Source organism: Nelusetta ayraudi, unplaced genomic scaffold (genome assembly GCF_046127955.1).
Source record: "Nelusetta ayraudi isolate G7.1 ecotype Tasmania unplaced genomic scaffold, CSIRO-AGI_Nayr_v1 ptg000012l, whole genome shotgun sequence".
Classification (NCBI taxonomy): domain Eukaryota; kingdom Metazoa; phylum Chordata; class Actinopteri; order Tetraodontiformes; family Monacanthidae; genus Nelusetta; species Nelusetta ayraudi.
In genome coordinates this window covers 66,878-79,941 of record NW_027466062.1, presented here as the reverse complement: position 1 = coordinate 79,941, position 13,064 = coordinate 66,878, and the positions used below count along the sequence as shown (strand labels likewise).

The window sequence follows — 13,064 nt, the reverse complement described above, 5'->3', positions numbered from 1 at the left end:
ACGTCGTATAACCACTCGAAATGGTAGCGAATGACCGTACAACCAATAAAAAAAATGCGCAAAGATATGCAGTCCGCAGCAAAGGATGTAAATATGACATGATTCATTTATCATAAAATCCCATTCATTTAAAATGCTGTACTTGTGTAAAGTCACACACACAGGAGAGTAAAACAGAATTAAACGATAATAATGATGATGATAATAATAATAATAATAATAATAATAATAATAATAATAATAATAATAATAATAATAATAATAATAATAATAGAAAATTATTGTACTACATGCATTCTTGTTAGATTTACGTTGTTTTGACGTGTCCTCTGCTTGTGGAAAGTACCTCCGTGTACATCGGAAGGAATTAACGTACGGCGGACCATGGGCACCCATTTTTCACATAATGTGACGTACTATTGTCTTGTCACATTCCCATATTCTTGTAAGCCGGCAGCGGATGTGTGTGCGTGCTGGAGCCACTTCCCAGCTCCTTGTGTTCTCCCTTATCTCGTCTCCTCTGCCTCCAATAAATGACTCCTCACAGTCTCTCTCTCTCTTCGCGCTCGCGCTCGCCCTGGCATCTGCACGTGTACTCGCGTCTTGATTGCATTGCTGTTCATTTGCGTTTGTGCCCGAGAACTTTGTTCTTGCATCAAAAAAAAAAAAAAAAAAACTTCTTACACGTTGAACCTGGTCAAAGCGTTTTATTTATTTAATTTGATAATCATTTTTTGCTCTATCTTGATATAAATAAGACGTCTCACATATTTCTTCTTCCGGAAATGAAGCAACCTTCCGGGTGAGACGCGAAGCGTCTTCAAGATACCGAAACCATCAGCCGTGTTGCATTTAACCCAGAGGAATTCGGCGACTTGTATGTATGACGATTTTTAACACAGTGTTCTCCAAATTTTTGCGGCATCTCCATTTATTATTTTTATTTTAACTATCTGCTTTCCTCGTTTTAAGTTTCGTTTCCCTTCGTCTGAAGCCTGACGTCACACACCACCACTCACTTTAAGTTGGTTCCCGCTCTTTAGCTTCAGCGATCGAGACAAAAACAGAGAAATCAAATCAGCTGCCAATTAATTCACTCTATCAGCCGGACCGAAAGGTGAGTCCTCCGTCAGTCTTTTGTCTTAAATGTAACGGGCTTTGGAGTCCCCCCCCCCCCTTTGTGTGCTGATGTAAATTAGAAAAATGTGTGCCAAATGTCATTACAAAAAAAAAAAAAAAAAAATATATATATATATATATATATATATATATATATATATATATATATATATATATATATATATATATATATATATATATGTATATATATATATATATATATATATATATGTATATGTATATATATATATATATATATATATATATGTATATATATATATATATATATATGTATATATATATATATATATATATATATGTATATATATATATATATATATATAAAATATCGAATCGTTTGCCGTTTGATATATACCTACAAGTATATTGATATATACTATAACAATGCTAAAAAGACTTTGGTAACATTCAAATTGGTATTTTGTTATAAAATATATATTTTTTCTGTTATTTTGTTTTGTTTTGTTGTGGCAATGATGAAAAACCTAAACTACGGATATGACTGGTATCCGTTTGGTCTTGTGATCTTTGGGCACTAACAGGCACATAAAAAGTACCTAAATAAAAAATAATATAATAATAACGCACACATCCTTATGTTATTCCTACGTTCAGTCAATTGTATATGCACATAAAAGAACAACATTTACAGGCAGATTTTTGTTGTTTTCAAGTTTTCAAAATACACTACTACAAATAATAGTAATAAATATGCATGTATTCATATAGATATATCTAATCTGAGGCATATTGCTTCAAGTTTCAGCAGTTTGTACTAATAGGTGTAAATTACTAACAACAGTTTTAGTTTTATACAATTGTTGGTTTGGTTCCTTTACCTAATATCATGCTACCAAACCGCGTGTTTGTTTAATGAAGAAAAGAAGACAAGTAGAATCTGAACAAGTTTTCGTAAAAAGAAGAACAAGACATTTGTTACAAAGATCTGATGGAGAGATCTCTGGAGTCGAGTCCTATGGGGCGCCGTTTGTAAAGTTTGTCATGCTTAAAATAACAGCAACATTTTTCTCACATTTAGCTTCAAATCGTGTTTTTAAAAAGTTGTGTGCATTTTTGAAAGTCACTTTTTTAGCACATGTAACTCTTTAAATATAAATGTTAAATATAAATATAAATATATAAATATAAAAAAATAAATATAAAAGTTAAATGTTGAATCTAAATCGAAACGTTAAATCTATATCTAAATGTTAAACATAAATCTAAATGTTAAATCTAAATGTTACACCTAAATGTTTCCGGTGAAACTAAACATTTAGCTAATATGCAAATTCAAGCTGCCAGCAACCGGAAGTACCACAATAAAAGCTCAACAATGTTGAACTCTGTTTTTAGTGTCAAATAACGAATAAACAACTATCTTTTCGGGGGGGGCAGCTTGAATTTGCATACTAGCTAAATGTTTAGTTTCACCCGAAATATTTAACTGTAACATTTAGATATAACATTTATATTTATATTTAACTTTTAGATTTAGATTTAACATTTCGATTTAACGTTTCGATTTAAAGAATTAAATGCACACAACTTTTTAAAAACACGATTTGAAGCTTAATGTGAGAAAATGTTGCTGTTTAAGCATGACAAACTTTACAAACGGCGCCCCATAGAGTCCTGGCCGTCGCCGGAGTCAGACTGACAACTTTCTCTCAAGAAAGTCCTTAAATGCAAAGACAAACAATCTGACTCTTAATTTGAATGTCTTCTCAAGTGTCGTCCTTTGATTGGCTGTCCATTTTTCTCCCCTTGGTTGCTGGGGGTTACTGTCATTATTTGTGAATGAGGAAGCAGGTCCTTATTTGGCCGTGAGCCAAATGGTCCATCCTTCCTTCCGGTGTGACCTGTTGAAACCATTTTGCAGCAAGACGAGCTCAGGCCACAAGTTCCCATCCCTGTGACTGGATGGGTCGCAAACTTTATGAGGGTCGCAAAGGCACTTCCTTCAGCTGAGCACTCTCTGGTCACCCCAGGTCACTGTTTATGAGACTTAATGAGTTACACAGTCTTCGCTCACTGATCATGATCATCAAATATACACCAAAGCACTACATATAGTAATATTCAATACATTTATACATTCAACTCAATATAATAATTCCAAAATATAAATGTAATGTTACAAATATAATAGCACAATATACAAATGTCTGATTGCAACAGTATGTATAGGTTTGGTTTTTACCTTCTCTTAAAGCTACTGGTATGCAGAGACTTTAAATCAAAGATGCCCTTTCACGGTGCCTCATAAATTAGAGATGTGTAGTTGCAGAGAGGAGGGAAGATGGTCGGACTGACTCCCCCCCCTCTCTCTCTCTCCGTCCCTCTCTCTCCCTCTCTCTCTCACGTACTCACTGAGGAGAGAGCGTTTCAACTGTGAGCTTGTTGCTGTGAAGAACAAGACCAGCGTGGCCTCGTAGAGTAGTGGAGGAATGTGCACTGGCCTTGAGAAGAAAAAAATCTGACCATTTTGAAACTTAGAAGAAAGTTTTTTTTTTTTGTTATATATTGTTATTGTTATCTGGAAGGACATTTATTGTATTATAATAAGCAATATTATAAGTAACTCTCTTAGACAGACACTCTATTTTGTTTGATTTTTCCTCTATTTTGTTTAGAAACACTGACATTACAATGAAGCCTGTAAACTGGGAGACGTACCACGGCCACCAATTTCAGCTGCTGAAATGGGAAGCAGAAATACTTGTCAAGAAAGTGCACATGACAAGATATGAGAATGAGTACATGATTCAGGTCAGTATTTTCTTTTTCAGAAGACACCCACCTTTATGATCCTATGAATTTCCATGTTGATTTAAACATTTATCTTTTGCCCAGTTATCTGGATCTTAGATTATTCAATGAATGAATGGTAATTATTCCTTCATGAAAAACACTTGAAAGAACATAAGGATTGCTGAGACAAAAGCAAGAACTTTTGGTGCAGATAATTTGACAGGACCAAACACACTCTGTTGGGAAATTAAACATATTCTTGCTTTTATCCCATATTATGCTTAAAAGCGAAATCAGAATGTGCTATGCACGCCAGCGTGAAAGCATTGATTTGCAACAGAAGCTCTGTAAGATGGAAACTCCAAACGGAGGAAATGTAAACTCTAGGACTCTCCACATAACCGCCCAGAGTGGAAAAATAAACCGCAAGCTATATGTAACCAGGGACCGTCCCTAATGCAAATAAAATAGGTCTGCGGGACGAAGGCACTTCAGAGTCAGGTGGACGGAGAGTGACTGAAGTTGCCTGCCGTCTCTGCTCTCGAGAAAGACATACTTGACTCCTGTGTGTTTCTTCATTATTATTATTATATTTGTAAGGTTAAATCCAACACACTCAGCAGAGTAAAGCAGGATTGACTGTGACAGAAACAGGAAGATACTACAAACCCCTCTAGAGTTTCTCCATTTCAACATAAGAACAGCAGCGGGATAGAGAATGCCTTCTACTGACTGGCGTTTGTAATATCATAACAAAATAAGAAATGTTAAAGGAAAATGAAACATGCACATCGAGACACAACATTTATCAAACGTCCGAAACTTGCACCGGTACAAAGTGTTGAGCTGATCGCAACTTGTTTTGGTTTGTTCTCGTAAAACCCTCTTCAGATAGACACCTCCAAAATTGTTTTAAAGGACTCTTCTCTTTCAGTGTTATGGCTATGCAAAATAAATTCCATGGGCTTGAGTTTATCAAAGTCCAGAGATGCTTCCATCTACAGTAGTCCTGACTACACAATGTGACGATATCTGGAAAAAAAAAAAAAAAAAAAACGAAAACGAAAAACATATTTTGTGTGCATATCTACTGCAAAAAGAATTTGTCCTATCTCTGCAGTTCCCAGATTGGTGTAACAAGTATCTCCTGTGGCGTCCAAGAAATACCATGCTGGTGTGTCCTGAAGGACACAGGAAAGTGAAATACAAGGGCTGGGTCACTTATGTGGAGGGTAACAACGTCACCCTCCATTTCAATCATTTCAATGAAAGGTGGGAGGATGCTAAAATTGGAATATTAAAAAAAGCACCGTTGGGCCTGAAGATCCTCTATCTTATCAGTGGATCGACAATTCTCTTTACAGACACTTCCAGCATCAAACGCTGATTGATGTCGTGCTCACAGACAACACTTGGAATATGAATAATCAGAGAAAAGCAGTGGAAAACGCAGGTGGACTGAGAGATGTGCTGTTCCCGCAGCTACCCACCAACCCTCCTCTGGAAATCCCAGATCCCGACGACCTCAGGTCAGGCATGCAAGTGCATTTTAGTTTTCAACCTGCACACAGAATCTCACACAACAGAATTATGGGAGGAGCTCTCTGAACAGACATGGTAACACATTGGTAATCAATCATGACATAGGTTACAAAAATGATATGTATCCCTGCTCTCAAATTGCATGTCTTAGCCAGGTATGTACTGTCATTCAGGGAGTGCTTGAAATCTCATTATTACTTCAAGGATCAAATCCCCTTTCAATAAAAAACGACAATTGGACTTCAAGTATCTCGGGGTCTTGTTCACGAGTGAGGGGAAGATGGAGCGTGAGATCGACAGGCGGACCGGCGTGGCCTCTGCAGAGATGCGGTCGCTGTAGCGGTCTGTCGTGGTGGAGAAGGAGCTGAGCCGAAAGGCGAAGCTCTCGATTTACCGGTCGTTCTACGTTCCCACCCTCACCCGTGGTCACGAGCTTTGGGTAGTGACCGAAAGAACGAGACCGCGGATACAAGTTGTCAAAATGAGTTTCCTCTGCAGGGTGGCTGAGCGCACCCTTAGGGACAGGGGGAGGAGCTCAGCCACCCGGTGTAATGGAAAATTATTGTACTCATATTATTGCATACATTGCCTTCTGGAATAGTCATTGCATTTGTACTCATTGCTTTGTTTACATTCGTCTGATCTAGGAGCAAGGCCACCGAAAACCTGTGTGTGTGTGTGTGTGCACGTGTGCGTGTGTGCGTGTGCGTGTGCGTGTGTGTGTGTGCGTGTGCGCGTGTGTGTGTGTGCTCAGACACTTCTTGAATGAACCTTCCAGAAACTCCTTATCTCATCTCCTCTCCTCCTAGAACTACCCTCCACAGTCTTTGTCGCCCCGCACTTGCAACTTGCTTCTTGCACTTGCACTTGCTCTCGCACTTGCATCCTGACTGCATTGCTGTTCATTTTGTATTGTGCCAGAGAACTTTGTCTCTCATAAAAAAAACTCCTCACAAGTCGATCTTGGTCAGAGCGTTTTATTTTTTCCACAACACCCGGGAGGAGCTCGGAGGAGAGCCGCTGCTCCTCCGCATGGAGAGGGGCCAGCTGAGGTGGCTCGGGCATCTGTTCCGGATGCCTCCTGGACGCCTCCCTGGGCCAGGTGTTCCGGGCCTGACCGGGAGGAGGCCTCGGGGAAGACCCAGGACACGCTGGAGGGACTATGTCTGCCGGCTGACCTGGGAACGCCTTGGGGTCCCGCCGGATGAGCTGGAGGAGGTGACTGGGGCCAGGGAAGTCTGGGCATCTCTGCTGAGGCTGCTGCCCCCGCGACCCGACTCCGGATAATGCGGCAGGAGAAGAAGAAGAGAAGATGCCAACACTAAATAAGACCGCTCCAACACAGTCCGCAGTACCTCGTGAAGTCCCCAGTGCCGTTCATTGTTCTTTCACTGAAATAATGCTCACCAGTTTTTGCGTTAAAGAAAAGCTAGCAGCAGTTCCTCCTTGCTTTTGTCACACTGTAAAGGTTGCTGACAGGTTGTTTTTTTCTAAAGCACAAATGCAATTTTCCGACTGCAATGGAAAATAAGCATTCTTGTATTATTATTTTATTCTGTTTAGCATATGTTATCCATATAATCACTACGGGTGCATGTAGTCTGTTAGTTTCATCAGCATAGCCATGTAACCATCATTTAGTAGCCACGAGTATTGCACATGACCCTCAGGCGTCCATGTCTATAGTTACCCTTGTATGAGTCCTTTGTCATTGGCTACACATGTGCATATTGTATTCACCCTGGTGTGTATGCTGTCATTCATGTGCTCGCCCGTCGTGCCTTGTAACATCTATGAGGTCCTTTGTAGTCGTCGGAATCTCATGATTCCCCTGTGCAGTGCACTAGGGGTCGACCTTTCATAAGGGGTTGACCTTCCGGAGACTTCTCCTCGTGTCCCGCCAGGGTGAGCTGTAAATCTGTCCAGCTAGTCTTATATTCTTTCTTTTGCCTCTCCTTATCCCCCCCCCCCCCCGGCCCAAGGTATAAGAGACCTTCACTTTCCTTATCTCTTTGCACTTGCACTCGCACACACTCGGGCGCCTGCGCGTGCTGCATCTGTTCGGTTGTTTGTACTGTGCTTGTGTTTCGGAGCTCCGACCCTTTCTCCATGAAATTGCTCATTACTCGGCACTTCTGCATCTGTATCTTTATTTTTTCCACCACCAATACCGACTAATAGGGATTGCAAAGTTTATACAATTGGGTGATCATTATAATAAATTACCTTGTGATTGTCTGCTGTTGCCATTTCAGGCTGTTTAATGAGCAGTTGAGGAACGACCCCGAGCAGTATCAGGCTGTAAAACACATCGTGGCTGGCACATCCAAACCTGCAGCCTATGTTTTGTTTGGTCCACCTGGAACAGGTACGGCTACATATATTCAACATTGGCTAATCTGAATAATAACCTCTGTTTTTTAAAATAATAGTGATTAATAATAAGCAATATACTCACTGACCGCTACTTTGTCAGGCTTCGTCTTACTATTAGTAGGTATCTAATATAATATACGGTATGAAAATGATAAAATGGCCAGTGAGCGGACGCAGTGTGTTTCATGGTTGGAAGGGTTGACCGTTAAGAGTTGTGAAACGCTCAGACCAGCACCCTGTCTGGAACCGACAATCATGCCGCTTATGACACCGTGACACCGTTTGCTGCACCTTTGAAAGGGGGTCATACCAAACTGAGACTGTGATGTGTACGTTGACTTTTTGATACAGAGAGCCTCGAAAGCACGGATTTACTCTACAGTATAATGTAGCGCGATGTCACTGTGTTTGCGCAGGAAAAACTGTGACTCTCGTGGAAGCCATCATGCAGATAGAACAGAAAGACACCGACAACCACATTTTGGCCTGCGCTTCTCACAACAAGGATGCTGACCTCATCTGCCAGGAGCTTGTGAAAAAGGTGGACAAGTCTAAGGTGTTGCGCATGTACGCCAAGAGTAGGGATTCAAACAACGTTCCCAGCGACCTACACGTCAGTGCCATCTCTTTCTCATTTAAACTAATTATACTTGAACATTTTGTCAACGTTTTCCAACAATAATATTTGTCTCAATGTCACTGAATTGAGAAAAGCCCATCCTGCAGTTTACTGTTTACTGCACTTTACAGAGTCCAGAACTGTGATGGCATCAAGGGCATTGTTTACTCACTAATGCCTCTCACTGGATAGTGACACCACACCCTAGCAGGTGTTCATTTTATCCTCTGAGAGCAATTTTTTTTTTAAAGAAGTGATTGTGCAAGGCTGTTCCATTGGAGAGTGGGATTTAAAAAAATTTGCAAAAACTTTACAGGATTGCTGCAACCTGAATGGTAAGAAGTTCTTTGCCCCCCCCGAAGCAAAACTGATGAAGTACAAGATCATTGTCACCACCCTGTTCAATGCCGTAAGGTAACTAATGGCTCCAATACGACAGATCACGCATGCACATCGCTGATGGATGACAGGTTTTTACTCTCCTCTCTCTGCAGACTCAACAACATGCCCAAAAAACATTTCACCCACATTTTCTTAGACAATGCAGAGCGGGCTCCAGAGACTGAATGTTTAATCCCAATTGCAGGTAAATGAAATGAGTAGCATGACGCTTTACGTAATTGAAATGACTCTGTTTAAGGTTTTATTTTTTTTTTTTTTACTTTTCCCTGAAATGAAGGCCTTCATGACACAGACTCAGGTCAGCTTGTTGTGGCAGGCGACCCTAAACAGTTTGGACCTATCGTCAAATCAAGATTAGCTTCACAACATGGCAGGGGTAAGACCGCGCACAGGGACACTGGGAGGCACTGCTCTGTTTGCAGCACAGTGATTAGACAATCAGACTTGCTTATTTACGCCTGCAGGAGTGTCCCTGCTGGAGCGCTGGCTGACCAATTCTCCTCCGTACCAGAGGACACGCGGCGTGTTCAACAAACGCTATGTCACGAAGCTACAGCACAACTACAGGTGCGGTTGCAGAGATTAACGTTGATCACCTTTTTTCCCCCCCTAAGAAATCACTGTTAGAAACTTTGTCTTTTTCTCATTCTCAGGTCCCACCCAGACATCTTGAAGGTTCCAGGGGACCTTTTCTCAGACGGAGAGCTGATTGCCTGCCCAGATACAAGTTTGCCATCGACTCAACTCAGAAATTCTTGTGCCAACTGGGAGCATCTTCCATCATTGGTAACGATTCATCGGAGTCTCCTAGATTGTCCACTGTGGCTTTCTTAGAAACATGCCAGTGCAAGATGGCAGCTAACTAGGAGCAAGACCCTTGCTATATGTATACTCTTACATAAAAATAAGAACTTTTCTTCTATATTAATGTATTTATTGAATAGAATAGAACAGCCCTTTATTATCACAAGTACCAAAAAACAGCAAAATTGTGCAATCTCTGTCCATACATATACACATAGATGGAGGAGGGGGAAAAAGAACAACTCTCAAACGATGCTCCTGGGTGAGAGTACAGAGTGGGTGTGGTGTGTATTGTCAGGCAGCAGCTGGGATGTGTAGATGGTGATGAAGGAATCCTCGATGACAACGACTTGAATATATAGAAGTAAGTTTATTATAAAAGAAGTGAGGCAAGGAACCCAGGTCTGCCCGAGGGAGGTCGTGTGGCCAGATGTGAACAACTCCAAAGACACAGCTCCAGCATCACAGATGTATACACACAGATGTTAATGAATACACATATGTCCTTTTAAGGGAACAAAAGGAACTGTCCTGAAGAGGATGGAGTGATTTACAGAACATGGGAACTGTTAAACATAGTGTATATTTTGTTGAACGCGGTGGAACATGTGCATGTGTGTAAGTGTCCGTGGATGTGTGTGCGTGTGCGTAGGGCCGGAGAGTCGCTTTGCCCGACGCCATAATCTTGGTGTTTCGCTCTGCAGGATGTCATCGCGATAACACAGCGGTTGCTGTGGAGACGTCTGCGATTTTGCCCCAGACAAAGTCAACAATCCGCAGGTGTCTGTGGGAGAAGTGTGTGTGTGTGTGTGTGGGGGGGGGGGCAGTGGGGGGGTCGCTGCGCCTACACTGCAGCGACCTTGTGCCAGTGCGAATGGGGGTCGAATTACAGATTAGGATTGTTTGGGTTAAGGCGAGCAGTCGCATTCCAATAGACTCGACTACTCTGTTTGTCCATTCTGGTCTCCAAAACGATCCAGATGCCTTTGCAAAGCCGAAAGCTTCTCTGAGATGACATCCACATCGTGTTTCAGTTCCGAAATCGCCAGAGTCTGAGCGCCAACGGCTTTGCCCACCTCAAAAATCACCATGGCCAGCCTCTGCCATCGTTTTCCAAATTTGTCAATAATCCAGGGCAAAGCATAACCTGTTGACCTGTTATCATGGTACCGAATAGGTAGACATCCTCAATATCCTCGACAGAAAGGACTGACCCAGGCACACGAGCCGCCCCCTCTCTTAGCCGTCCATCACTTATAGCCCGCAGCAAAACGTTCCACCGGGGCAGACAGGTTGCCCCGAACCCGCGTGTCTCGTAGAGATGATCTTGTCAATTGCGTTGAGAGACCAGCTGAACAATTCCATGTTGTAGTTCGGAGAACAGAGCAGTAAGAGGCTCTGAAAAAGTCGAGACTGGACTGGACGAGACGTGAGAAGCGAGGCAGGGAAGATAAGGGAGAAGACAGAAAGAAAGATGGGTCCGCCTTCGTTGAGAGCCGGAAGAGGCTCTCAACGAAGACAAAGGTATTTTAGCCTTTTACCAATATAAAAATCAGGCCAAATTTCACTCACTGGACGTTCATCTATTTGGATTGATTCTATTGTCATGAAAAACAAAGCCTTGGTTATATTAAGTTATTATTATTATAATCATCATGTTGAAACTTTATTCGTGTATCTTCTTTGGAACTATCCAGGAACTGTGCACTGCACACTTCAGGGGTCTTTTTTATTGGCAGTCTACGATTGTGATCATTGCACCGCCGGTGATATCAAGAGTCATTTTTTTTCAATTTAAATAAAAGTGTCTCATGTCTCTCATGTTCAGGGATTTCCAGTCATCTTCCATTCTGTGTACGGTGTTGCACGGCGCGACCGCAACAACTCTTTTTACAACACAGAGGAGGTGGACAAGCTGATGTATTACGTAAAAGAACTGCTGCAGACAAAAGTGATCAAGCCCAGTGACATCGGCATCATGGCTCGCTATAAAAAGCAGGTCAGTACTATTACAATTCAACACAGAATGAAACTTCTTCTCATTAAGCTGAAACTTGAATGGAGCAGGCAAATAAACTGCTTCGCTTCCTGTGTGTCACACAGGTGCAGGAAATCTCTAAGGCTCTTCAAACGGTTGGCAAAAACCTGCAGAACAAGCTGAAGGTGGGCAAAATAAATGTGTCACATGTACCCCACTCAGTAAAGCGGTGGCTCATTTGCTTATGTGAGGTGTTTGCATGTGCTGCAGGTTGGTACAGTGGAACGCTTCCAAGGTCAGGAGAGGACGGTGATCCTACTGTCCACGATATGCAGCAGCGGAAATCCTGGGAGTTTGATGGGGAACCCTGAAAACTTCGTCAAGGATGAGAAGGTAAACGTAAAAACCAACAAACGAAAATGTGCACATACAAACACTGAGGCCAATACGAATACATTTGTGTTCCATTTAGGCATTTTATGTGGCTGTGACTCGAGCAAAGGCCCTGCTGATTGTGGTGGGCGACCCCACAGTGTGGAGACAAGGGGATACCTGGCACCAGTACGTTTCATCTTCTGCTCTACCTCCCCTGCACTTCTCCTAGTGATTGATTGATTGATTGATTGATTTTTTATTTTTTTTTAATTTAAAAGGACACTTACTAACTTTGTTAATTTCCCTCTGATTATCTACAGCTTCATCAATTACTGTCGAGAAAAAAAAGGCTACCGAGATGACCAAAAACCCAATGACAAAAAATAATCAACCAACCATCAGTATTTACGGCACGTTATGATGATGATGATGAGATGATGATGATGATGATGATGATGATGACGACGACGATGATTTTGATGGCATTCTTTTATTACTAACATTGCTGTTACTGTTTCATGCTTTTCTAAGAAATCCTGATTCTAAATGATTTAATGTTAAAACTTTTTTCACTGATGCTGATGACAATTATTTTTTGCCACTGATGTTTTCCTTTCCTTAGTATGAATTTTGTGAACGACTATTGTTTCATAAATTAAAGCTTTCTTTTCAAACTGCAGCCTTTTTGTATTTTATTAAACACTTTAAAAAAAACAAAGAAACACAAAGAAACACTCACAGCCACATATATTAAAGTATTCAGAATCACAAATAAAGAATAAGATGCATTTGTAATGGTATATAACATCCAGTCTTGTTGTTTGCGGTTCGATCAGTGTCTAATGTTGACGGGCCAAGAAACAGGACAGCCAGAAGGCAAAGGTCAGCAATAAGGTCGGCAGAAAGGAGAACTTCAACTTCAACCTGTTCCTGTCCACGATGAGGAAGCCTGCAGATCTGCACCCAAACTCTTTAAACACCACCGGTCTGGTCGAGGTTACACAGCACTGTATTTTTATTTTATTTATTTTATTTTATTTTATTTTATTTATAGTTTTTCGTTTTTTTTTTTTT

General features: G+C 41.2%; 1 protein-coding gene across 1 annotated transcript; it reads left to right on the top strand.

Moving 5' to 3' along the window:
* Nucleotides 1-706: 706 nt before the first annotated feature.
* LOC142885801 (putative helicase mov-10-B.1) lies at nucleotides 707-12,664 on the top strand. The gene is made up of 17 exons (XM_076022517.1): nucleotides 707-877; nucleotides 973-1,117; nucleotides 3,777-3,912; nucleotides 5,015-5,166; nucleotides 5,259-5,423; nucleotides 7,692-7,804; nucleotides 8,229-8,425; nucleotides 8,748-8,845; nucleotides 8,926-9,017; nucleotides 9,111-9,209; nucleotides 9,298-9,400; nucleotides 9,487-9,619; nucleotides 11,466-11,636; nucleotides 11,741-11,800; nucleotides 11,886-12,008; nucleotides 12,088-12,176; nucleotides 12,311-12,664. Exons 3-17 carry the CDS (start codon nucleotides 3,793-3,795, stop codon nucleotides 12,375-12,377), a joined length of 1,782 nt encoding a protein of 593 aa, XP_075878632.1. The 5' UTR covers nucleotides 707-877; nucleotides 973-1,117; nucleotides 3,777-3,792; the 3' UTR covers nucleotides 12,378-12,664.
* Nucleotides 12,665-13,064: the final 400 nt, after the last annotated feature.

Excerpts from the sequence above, each read along its gene's own strand:
- LOC142885801 (XM_076022517.1), top strand. The coding sequence starts at position 3,793 with ATGAAGCCTGTAAACTGGGAGACGTACCACGGCCACCAATTTCAGCTG. Across the intron at positions 7,805-8,228 it reads GTTTGGTCCACCTGGAACAG|GAAAAACTGTGACTCTCGTG; the intron begins GTACGGCTACAT and ends GTGTTTGCGCAG. Across the intron at positions 12,009-12,087 it reads ACTTCGTCAAGGATGAGAAG|GCATTTTATGTGGCTGTGAC; the intron begins GTAAACGTAAAA and ends TGTTCCATTTAG.